Genomic DNA, 12,049 nt, shown 5'->3' on the forward strand with positions numbered 1-12,049 from the left:
GACACCTCCACATGAAAAAGGCGTAGGCCCAAAACAGGATGAGTCCCTTTCACCTTGATTCTCCCTGCTCCTCACATCATTCCACACCACAAGTGTTTATAGTGTATACAAACTGACAATAGTTGGCAGTTGTGACTGGGCGTAGTACCTGTCAGACACCGGGCCGTATCATTATGAGGACATCACCATGCTGGGTTGCAATCAGTTACAGTCATGTGACAGCTTCTTATCAAACACAGGAAATAAGGATTGGAGCAGCGCAAATTATGGTCCAGTTTGGATCCGCATGGCTGCCAGGAATTATCTGACCTTGTCTTCTGTCAACAACAACAAATGGTGGAAAGTAGCCCTAGTACAACTGAAACGCTAGCTAATTTTAGATATATTTATCTTTGTAGTAGTAGGATCAGTTTCAAAGTAATTAATAAAAATTTTATTGTGTAAAGGAAAAATAATTTTCTGTGTGTTACACTTGGGAGGCACAACAAATCCACACATTTTTCCAAAAGACCCAGAAAAACATCATATTCACAATCAACTAATTGTGCCACCTTAGTCCACAGTTGAATGTAATCCAATTCACTGTAGTAGAGCAACATTTAAGATGAAGAACGGTACTTTTCTGAAGGAGACCTCCTGCAGAGCCAGACTCAGAATGTATCCGCCTCAACATGTTGGGAATGAAAGTATGCCAGAAAGAAGAAAACAAATATGAGAACTTCAGGTCAAAAGATACCTGCTGTGGGAAAAAGGAAAGACTAAACACAGAGTCAATGACAGTAATAATGGCCTATTATAGAAAGCAGGGTGAGGAAGCATCTCCATTCCATCATGGAACGTCTTTCAAACACAAATTAATAAGATGTTTACATATACTGTGGAAGTCAGAACTTCACATACAGTCAGACTGTCATTTAAATAACTTGGTCTAAGAATGTTAGACCCAAGGATGTTGGGTCTAACTTCTAACTTCTGATTAGACTTAGGTCTAATCAGAAGTTAGACCCAACTTCTGATGAAGTCATAATCAGAACTCTGAAAGTATAAACACCATGCACATTAAAGCTGTCCACCCAGCTTTAGTGAGTAAATATTTAAGTATTCTAAAAAGTCATAAAAAAAATTCTTTTTCATTATTGTGGCATTTAGTAAATCTAAACCGTCTTGTGAATATGTTTAGAAAGTTCAGCTTTGACTTCCTAGAGGAGAGATCAAAAGGAGAGATAAAAGTATCAAAGTGACCTTTTCACAAACTTACTATATTTATACAAACTGTATAAATATACAGTAATAACTTTTGAATTCAGCAAAATTTCTCAAATTTCAAATTTAGCAAAAATAATATAGTAGAATACTGGATTTTAGTTCTGTCAAAGTCGTGTTGGAAGAAAGGACATTAGAGATTTGACTTTCCTTGCCCTTGAGCTGATATTTAAAGGTAAAACCACCATGTGTGAAATCCATTCACTCTTACACACACATGTTTACATCCAAACAAACGCATAAGCGTAAGACACCCACATGGCCACACACTGCTCAGCAGTTTGTGGTCTGAATAATTAGTTTTACACTCAATGGCTTGTGCCTTTTTCATTGAATGTGAGTATGTTAATAGTGGGCACATGACGGTTGGGTTCTCTAACCAAGACAACTTAAGTTGCTCTCAAATTTAACCCAGACTATGTAGTTCATTTTAAGCTGTCACTATAGATGACAGTACTTTGGTTATTATTATTATACCTGTGGTTGGAAAGTAGTAGGGGATATCTGATTAGAAGGTTTCCATACAGGCACAGCTATGGACACCAACCATACAGATAAAAAATAAAAAGGAGAGAAACACAAGCACAAGCTGAAAAAAACTTTTCACTTCATGACGGGGATCAGATGAACACATTGTTTGCTCAGTAATTATTGTTTTAGAGGAACCACCATCACACGCAATTGTAGGTTTGAGGACTGTAATCTGGCTTTGTGTGCCACATAACAGTTGACATGAATTGATTTAACCTGAACAGGAAGATCTCTTACTCTACAAACTAGAGATACTTTATATCAAAGTTTAAAGTCTAGTTTAATGTAAGGTCTAACACACTATAATGTCACTTTTTGTCACCAAGCACATATGTCTATATTATTATTATTATTATTATTATTATTATTATTATTATTATTATTATTATTATTATTATTATTATTATTATTATTGTATACTTCTATAATAGTTTTTGTCCATGGTCCTGACGTCAGATCGACGCACTGCGTCTCCGGTCCGTAATTGGCCCCTTGCGCTCAATCAGCACCACTAGGTAAGTTGTCCGAAGTTTTCGGGCGGAGTCAAGAAGCGTCGGGTTTATATATGGGAGCTCAGCGGTAACCTTGGTACCTCTCCCACTACTCTGAGGTTGGGTGGCAGACGGAGGGAGTCCGCCGGGGAACGAGTAATACAAGAAAATAAAAGCAAGCAAAATGCCCTCCAATAAAGATGACGGCGGCTGGAAGGAGTTCCTGTGGAATTCAGAGAGGGGGGAACTGCTGGGGCGAACCGGGGGAAGCTGGTGTGAGTATTTGTGCTGAATGGCCGCTTTTCTCTTCTCCCATCATCAGGCTGAATGTGAGCGCGTGCCGCGCTGTGCCGCCACCTGTTTGATCTGCTGTTTTCTAGAACAAACATAATTGATGAGAAGTTTGACGACGTTCCCCTGTTCTCTCTCTGCATAACTTATTTCTGAAGTTCTCCGCTAGTTCTAAATATTTTATTTTTATTATAAAAATGTATGGAACGCATCTTGTTGGTTAAGACACGTTTGTTCCTCCTTATTGTACAGGCAGGGAGCTCTGGCACTGCGGGCTGCTGAGACAGTGGGCACAGAGTTGGTTATTGGGGAAACGTCAACTTTTACGTTTTTAATACTGCCCTGGAATGAGATGTCTAAGGGTTAAAACTGCATCAGAGTCCAAGGTGACTCAAGGTGACGGTGCCTGGACGGAACTGAAGCGAAAAGTCGGTTTATGGATCTCTATCGACGTCCATTCCCCTGATCAGGTGTCACCGGGACACAACAATATGACTGATTACCTCTCTGCTCTACTTTCCCCTATCGTCGCCACTGCGCATGCGGTAGCCGCTTCTTAATGTCACGCCGGGGACAAATGGGAACACCTGGCTAACATGACTGGGAGCAGGGAGGCTCTCTGCACGAGCCCCAGCTAGGGTCCGCATCATTTGCATCCCGCTTCCATCCTCTGGGAGGGGAGAGGTCATTTGTCCTCCTGAGGACACCTGAAAGTGCTGATGCATGAGAGAAACCTGACATGCGCAGTGCTGTGGATTGAAGGTTACCTTCTTTGGTCCCATTTATGTTGTGCTGCACATAAATGAGAAGTTTCCCCCAAATATTATGAGATGCTCTCATTAGCTTTAAGTTTTAACTACAATTTTCACCATTAGTACTGGCAGAATTATGCAAAAACAGTCAAGATCAGAAAGCACAAATGTCTGCTGGTCACTGTTAGAAGTAATGTTCCGCCGTGACCTGATGACCTTCCCTTCATGCTGCAAAAAGAGCTTGAGGCTGCTGATTGGCTGCCACAGCTTCATGTTCTCTTGCAGATCATTAAAGTGCTGCAGTGATGTCACTCTGCATGAATTCTCAGTTGACCACCACATGCTCCTTTATTTCTCATTTGCAACTTTTTTGCAGTCATGTTCCCACGTGCATGTCCCTTCATAAAGTAGGCTCAGAATAGGGTATTTTCAGAGTGCTTTCCTCTGCAGAACAGATGTGTTGGTGAGGAATCACACTCCTCTTGTGTTTCTCTCTAAAACGTGACTCTAAGCTCCTTTGTTTTTCTCTCCTGCAGTAAAAATTGCACTCTTCTATGTCATTTTCTACGGCCTCCTGGCAGGGGTCTTTGTTGGCACCATCCAGGCCATGTTGATGACCTTGAGTGAGTACAAGCCCACCTGGCAGGACAGAGTTGCACCCCCTGGTAAGAGCCGGCCACCCATATTCTGTCTAATCTGTAAGAAAATGGTGTCTGGGATGTTTGCTGATTTAATGTAAAATTATAGCCTTATGGAAGGATCAACTGGCTCCATTTCCAGCTGAGTTTTTGAAATTTTATATTGATGTGGAGCTTACTCGGTGGATCAGAAAATGTAGCTTTTATTAATCCTGCTGACATGAAAAGTTTTAGGAAAATAATGCATGGAGAAAATAATCTTTTGAGGAAACTAGTGTTAATCTGGCCAATGAAGCCTCTGTCTGTCTAACATTTATGGACCTGAGCTCCTTCTGACCATAATCGGCATTGATGCATGTTGTTTTGTTTGGTACCCTTCGTCCCATCGCAGCCTTCCCAGAGGCCACACTCTGCAGTGTGTTTGCCAAAGCAGGTTGACGCACCTGAGGGTAGCTGGGCCAATTGGAGGCCAAGTGGCAGTCAGCTGCTGTTCAAAGAGAAAGTATACCTCTTTGTGTTGAGATTTGGGGTGATCAGGTTTTTGATGGGTTCCTACAGTGTCTGGGAATTGAGACTGGTATTTTTCCTTTTATCATAGGTGTGAAAAAAGATTTAAATCAATTTGTAAGCTTTCTTTTAGTGTCCTATATTAGCACTTAGCACAGCTAGTGCTAATTGCTTTAGCTCAGATTTCTATATCCACAATGTTGCATGGCATAAAATGTTGAATGCATAAAAGATTAAAACTGAACTACTCTGTTCAGTTTCCTGTTATCTGCTGAAGTTGGCAGCTCACTTTTTTATCACTTCAGACATGGAATTGTTCACATCCATCACTTAAAACCTGGAACTAAACAGGATGTTTGTTGGTTCTCATACATGTTCCTCTCAGCCACTTCATTTGACGCAACATACTGCCACCTACTGACCAGGAGATGTAACTCCAATCTATACTGTATTCTCTCTGAGAATACAGATCCTCAAAGAGTTCCCCCCCAACTGTAACAACTTCAGCAACAAAGAGTGTTGAAGTTGTATGGGCTGTTTGCTTATCTAACAGAATTTTGTTTAGTTTCGGACAGATTTGAAGGTCCTGGTCTTCTGCTGAATCCTGGTCTGTGGGAAGTGCTGTCATTAATAACTCTGCTTCTTTGGTGCCCCCTGCAGGCCTTTCACACACCCCACGTTCTGACAAAGCTGAGGTGTTCTTCAGCGTGAGGGAGTCTGAGACCTACCTGCCTTACGTCAAAGCTCTGAGGGACTTCATGAAAAAATATGATGACAACATTCAGAGCAACAACATGTTGTTTGAGGATTGCGGAGGTAGGCTTCCTTTTATTCTTTGAAGGGATGTTTGAGAAGCAGGCAGAAAATTAAAACGGCTTCTATGTCCCCTTCCACTGGCCCTTTCAGAACAACCCACAGACTACAAGCATAGAGGTGACTTGGAGAGCGACATGGGTGGCGTTAAGGCTTGCAGGTTCCCCAGGACTCTGCTGGGTTCTTGCTCCGGCCTTGAAGACAATGATTTTGGTTTCAAGGATGGCAAGCCATGCCTGATTGTGAAGCTCAACCGGATTGTCAATTTTCGTCCCAGGGTACTACTACTCACTACTTCTATGTTTGATGTCCCACTTCTACATTTCCTTCTGGGTCCTTCATATCTTCCTTGGTCATCTCCTTTCTACCTTATCTTTGCTGCCATTTTCCTTTAATCTCCTACTTCTTTTTCTTTTCATTCTTCCTTTATCTTTCCTTCTTCAGTTGTTCAAGTTCTTTCTTAATTGTAACTTTCTCCCACAAGTCCAAACACTCCACCTTCTGTCCTGCCTTCTTTGCTTCTTTCATTTTATGACATCTATCATTTGTCTTCTTTAGCCTCCCGGCAACAATGACAGCATTCCTGAAGAGGCAAAACCCAAAGTCCAGGCCAATGTCATCCCTCTCTACTGCACTAACAAGGTATCAAATCCTTTTTAACTTTTTTCTTTCTTATAAACACCCTTTTTTTTCTCCAAATCAATGCATTTATTTTTTTCCTACATCCCAGAGAGAGGAGGATGCTGATAAAATCGGGGAGATCAAATATTACGGAATAGGCGAAGGCTTCCCTCTGCAGTATTACCCCTACTACGGCAAGCGGCATCAACCCCAATACCTCCAGCCACTGGTAGCGCTGCAGTTCACCAACCTGACCCGGAACACTGAACTGCGCATCGAGTGCAAAGTGTTCGGAGAAAACATCTACTACAACGAGAAGGACCGCTACCAGGGACGCTTTGACATCAAGATCCAGGTTAACTCATGACCGTCCGGAATATAGCATCCCCATCTCTCCCCACACGTCCCTTTAAACGGTATGGCACACACAAAGGGATGAGTCAACCCTCACTAGTCTTAAACCGATGAAAGGAAATGCTTGTTGGGGCGTTGTGGTAATCAGCCTTCATTACTAGCTTCTGCACCTCTTTCTAGCCTTTAGACTTAAATTTAGAGATGAAATTAGCAATAGGGCCAATAAACATCTAGTTATTCAAATGTAAATGAGTTTCCCACAAGCCATGGGACATCACTGAAGAGTGTAATTCATCATGTCTGTCCCCTCTACATATTATTGCCTTGTGGTGGTTTTGGAGAGAGCAGGACTTGGTGAATCTGGTCCCTCTAAAATGCACTTTCCCCCCATGCATCTGCAAGCTTTAGCAGTTCTTGGTGTGCCTGAAACCAAAGCACACTTCCATTAACACCATGATTTCAAACAGGTAGTTCACTCTTCTGATCTATGTAAGGAAAGCTACGGTCCAGGGAACCTTTTCCCCTTTGTGTCTTTTACTGCTGATTATGAGATACTTTATTCTATTTTTCCTCTTGTGGGTTTTACTGCTGGGGTTCAAGCCTTTTCTCTTTTTTTTGTTTGCCTTGAATGTAGACTTGTGTCCAGCCTGTTAGACACTTTAGCCTGCTGATGGGGCAATGGTGCTGACTTGTTTTTAACATTTCTTTTTTGTTGTTTTTTTTGTTCTGCTGGATTTCAAACAGCATTGTGATGCAACTCTGAATGTGAGTCATTTAAACATGGTGGAAAAATTTTTATATTTATGCAGATGTACATTTTTGTTTCTTTGCAGAATCTTTTAAATGTATAAAGGCAATACCAAAGTGAGTTGGAGAAGCAATGCTGTACTCCTTTCTAGAAGGTCATCATGTTAAGTGCTAAAGTCCATGTCTTGCCTTGCAACCTTTCAATGGTTAACTTCTGGTCATGAATGTAGTTGGAAGTAGACTAAACTAGTCGCAGGTAGAACTCCATTTATTTCAGATAAAGCTAACTAACTCTGCCTAATGCTGGTACCCTAAATACTCCATAGGATCTCATGTTGATGTAAAATGCTCAACCTGATGTTTAGCAAGCCTTTCATCAGTTCACCCACCTTTATTTAATCAGAGATTAAAACAAATAAAGTATAGTGAACCTTTGTCCTGTGCTTCATTTGATGTCTGTCAAAGTCTTCCATGTATTGCTGGAGCTTTGCTGCTCACTCATTGATCAGGTCCACTTCATTTGATATAGCCTCCTACTAAGCAGCCAAGGTAAATTCACAATTCAATTCAGTTTCTCCAAGCTCTTTAAAAACAAAGAGGGTCAATTTTTATGTAGAAATGTACCAACGCTCAATCCAAACTCTACAGCAACAGTTAAATTTATTATTCCATCTAGGAAGTTTCCTGAGGAAACCCAGTCAGCTGCATCAAGACTAACTTCTGAAGGAATCTCATACTGAACATAAATGTGGTGACGTTAGATGGGAAGACTCGCCTTTCACAGGAAGAAACCGCCAGCAAAACCAGAACTGGTCCCATTGTTGGCAGACATCTTTGCTCACCTGATTCTGGGTTTAAGATGAAACATACACAAAAAAAAGTGACGAGCCAGGAGTGCTTTCTATGTTGAAATAAAGTTGAAGAGTTGACGGTAAGAAACAAAACATAAGAACTCACTTGGTCTGGAAAATTGGAGTACACACTGCTAGTCACAGAACTGGCTCCTGTAATTATGTTGTCTTGGAAAGAAAACGGTCAAGTGTATTATGGTGAAACATCACATAATTTTATGTATTTTTTCCTTAACACTATTAATGCAGTACAAGCTCCATGTCTTCCATTCATTGATGGAATGGAAGACATTCCATCAATGAATGTCTTCCATTCATTGATGGAATGAATCAATGAATGGAAGACATTGATTTGTCCTATGAATACTCATGTAGAGTATTCATAGGACAAAGAAGCATTGGTATTGCAAAAGGGGGGAAGAGAACTTCCTGTTCCTGGAAAGGCTTAACGAGCTCTTTAAAGGAATCAAGCATTTGACCCGTTGTTGGGTTGTCCACTACAATAAACACCCAAAGGGATGTGGAATGGTTTCTACTTAAAGAGTGTTATCTTTGCTGGACATGGTGCTGGTGCTCATTCTGGGAAAAAAAGCTAACTCTCACTGGAAATCCTTGTTAGACCTAAAAACTTGTTTTAGATCTGATATTTCCTTCATCTAATAATTCTTTTATCAGTTCAGTAAGTTTACATTATTTGGAGTTCTTCAATGTGAACCCAAACTACCTGTAGGAAAGGAGCTGATCATTTCAAGATCAGCTCCTTTATCAACAAGGAGCTGATCAACAAAACCTTATCAAAAAGACATTGCCACAATGTCTGAGATTAAATATGACTAAATATTTTCTGTTTTGTGTCATTTGGGTTACCAATCTTATTATTTTGACCATTTTTTCTAAATGCCAGAATAGTGGCGAAATTTCCCTTTAAACTGTCTGACTTTGGGTTTTCTAAGCCACTTTGTAGCTAATGTCAGGCAGGAGAAGAGAGAATTTCTGCCTCTTCTCAGTTGGTTAAAAACAAAGATGAAATATGACGATCAAAATGCTTTTAAAAATCTCCTGAAGACATGTTGGGCCTGTTTTCTCCCTCTGCGGAAGATTTGATCCTCCTTTTCTCATCCCACCTCAGACATGAATGAACTTCATAGACCTGAGAGGGAGGGGGATCGTGTTGTCTCAAGTGACTCTAGGATTTCTGTAACTGTGAAGTAATCCTGCGGTGGCTGTGCAGGCAGGTGGAGGTTGTGGGATTCAGTTGCAGATGCCTGTCTCTGTAATTATAGGAGGGAGCTGCTGCAGGCCAGCTAACACCAGGGATGCTGTTTCAGGGTTTCACCTTACCCCCGAGGCAAAAGCCTGCAGAGCCGGCAGCTGCTTAATGCATCACATTCTTCCTGCCTCTCTGCCCCCAGGCAGGGGTTAATTTCCACTGCTCTTCGCTCAATAATTTTAAGACCAACCTTAGTCCTTCTCATCATGCAGAAAGTGTAGCAGTTCCCCTGTGCAGTGAGAGGCGATGAAGGAAGCTGTTTGGATTTCTGGGTGTGAGGATCCACTGTCCACTGTGACGCGGTGGAGCACCGACCTTCACTACACAGAGGTCACACCAGCGGGTTTCTAGTTGGATCTGCTTGAGTTTCCTGGGATTTTGTCAGTTCATACAGAACCATGGACCAGACAGCAGGACAAACTAATTACCAAATATAAAAAATAGCAGCTAAAAAAAATCCAACTATTACATTTTTGACATCTTCATATTAGAGCTGGTTCATCCAAATTAAACAACCTAGTCTCCAATTGAATGTATTCAACCCCTTCATGACAACCATCTTTAGTCCTCAGTAGATCTTTCTGCTGTGATGACCAACCAGCAGCCTCCTCACGAATTTGCAGGAAGCCACTGCCAGCTTTCTCTGTCTACCACCAGGTGGCACTATGCTGTTTAATTTTCCGTCATATTGAAGGAAATATTTATTTTTTTTATTTTTTGTTCAGAATTTTTCAACCTGCATCAGTTTGAGGTGTAATAGAAAATTTCGTTTTCTGCCTTATTTCATCTTTGATGGAACTGATGATACTTTTTTTTTTTTTTTACCATTTATTTACTGATTATATTTGCTGTGGTTTGTATTTCTGCAAGATGTGTTTTCCATTAAAGAAGTTTCCAGATAATATTTAGATGTTTCCACAGCTGTGATAGTATAAGAGACCTGAAGACATCTTGCGTAAAATGCTTAACCTGGCAATTGTCTTAAAGGACTGACATGTGTGGAATGTAGTTTGTACCCTTGTTTGACCCTGCACACATGAGTAACTGACAAAGAAGAATTGGGAGATTCTCCTGAAATCCTTATCAGCTCTCTTCCCTGCCATAAAATCATCCCCTCCAAGAGATGAGGAATACTTCATGAGGTGGGGGTAAGGATTGCGTTCATGGTCCATCTGGCAATAGAGATAAGATTCTTTTCCTTGCTGTGACTATATAATGACGTGATGACTGCGTTCAGTGAGACGGGTCTTCGAACGCTTTTGCTTTCAAATATCTTTATTTGAACTTAAAGACAAAGATTAATCTTTCTCTTATTATTGAAACAGATTCTCATTCTTTGACAAATGAAAAAATGAAATTCCCATAACAAAGGTTCTCCATGGCATCTTAATGCAGTTCAGCCTTTGAATAGGCCACTTCTGAGTGACTTTATTCCTGTTTACTACTGGTCTGTCCATCAGTCCATCAGGTGATGTTGCTCCTATAACTGGATCCTTCACTGAGATCTCAGTAACGCTGGAACATCTTTTAGCCAGCAGGTGTTTGACGGGACAAGATGTTCCCATGGCGACACTGACAGAGCTCAGGCTGTAATGAAGTTAATTGGCGAGGAACACCACTGTCAGCAGTTTGTTACCACATCAGCAGGTCTGGGAATTAACTATGACTTCCCTGTTTGATCTGCTGAGTGTGCGACAACAATCATCAGCTTTTCCCATCCTACTGAAGTATTCACTGACATACAGGAACAGCCAAAGGGTTTAGTACACACAGCCGATCCCACCCGGCTGGTATTAATGCACATGTGCGAGATGATGAGCTCGGGGTGACCTACATTCTCAGAAAATTAATCTCACTCTGGAGACCAACTAGAATAAATCCCTGAGATAGAAATATGAACACAACTGTGTTACATACTCATCATTTTTAATAATTTTTTATTTTGGTTTAAAAAGAAAAATGAAACAGCTGGTGTTTTTTAATTTAGAAACAAACTGCCAGAATGAACACAGACTATCAGGACTCTGGCAGCTGCATTTTAGACAGCATTGCAGTACTCCAACCCACTGAAAAGAAAAACATCCACTAGTTTTTCTGTTTTGGCAGGAAACCCTTTATTATTTCACTGTTTTTAGAACTTTGAAGAAGAGATGAATTTAGTACAATTTGGAAAGAGACCGCTGTGGAAGTCAGCAGAAAAGGACGAAAAAGTGATTTGAGTCTTGTTTAATTCTCAATGTCTTCCAACAAAAACCAAAAATGGAATGAATAACAACCGTTGGTGTCATCACACCTCACCTTCTCCCCTTCACAATAAAAGCCTACATTCTGGTGTGAAATATATACATTAGCTGTGTCCGAATTCAGGGTCTGCATCCTTCGAAGGACGGATTTGTAGGCCATAGCGTGGCGACAAGACCCATAGACATCAATACTAGATGCCTCATGGAGCGCTGAGTCGTACGTAAAAGCGTCCGCCATCTTCTATGTGGCAGCAGGGCGATCGGAGCTCCTTCAGTCCTGGGCTGTGTGGACTTATTTCAACCGTTTTACGAAACAAACTGGATTCATTAGGATTACCTTCCCCAGGTAAAGATGAAAGATCAGAATTACTTTACTTTGCAGCCAGAAATGTGCTTCTAAACAACCGGAAAATATTTCCCATGTAGCTAAATTGGCCCGGTATAACGTTACGTGCTGCTTTCAGAATAAAACCGCACATCCGGTCCATGTTTGAGCTACTCAAAGTAGGTTGCATGAGTGCTTGTGGCCTGGGCAGCTTGCATGTCTGGAAAGGCACCATTAATGCAGAGAACTATGTTCAGGTTCTAGAACAACATATGTTCCCATCTAGACATCTCTTTCAGGGAAGACCCTGCATTTTTCAACAAGATAATACCAGACCACATTCTGCAGCAAT

General features: G+C 41.1%; 1 protein-coding gene across 1 annotated transcript; it reads left to right on the forward strand.

Moving 5' to 3' along the window:
• Nucleotides 1-2,366: 2,366 nt before the first annotated feature.
• atp1b1b (ATPase Na+/K+ transporting subunit beta 1b) lies at nt 2,367-7,443 on the forward strand. Its single transcript, XM_008429936.2, has 6 exons — nt 2,367-2,560; nt 3,865-3,993; nt 5,134-5,289; nt 5,380-5,564; nt 5,845-5,928; nt 6,017-7,443. The coding sequence occupies exons 1-6, from the start codon at nt 2,470-2,472 to the stop codon at nt 6,272-6,274; spliced, it is 903 nt and encodes a 300-aa protein (XP_008428158.1). The 5' UTR covers nt 2,367-2,469; the 3' UTR covers nt 6,275-7,443.
• The last annotated feature ends 4,606 nt before the right edge of the window (nt 7,444-12,049 follow it).

This window comes from Poecilia reticulata, linkage group LG2 (assembly GCF_000633615.1).
Source record: "Poecilia reticulata strain Guanapo linkage group LG2, Guppy_female_1.0+MT, whole genome shotgun sequence".
Lineage (NCBI taxonomy): Eukaryota > Metazoa > Chordata > Actinopteri > Cyprinodontiformes > Poeciliidae > Poecilia > Poecilia reticulata.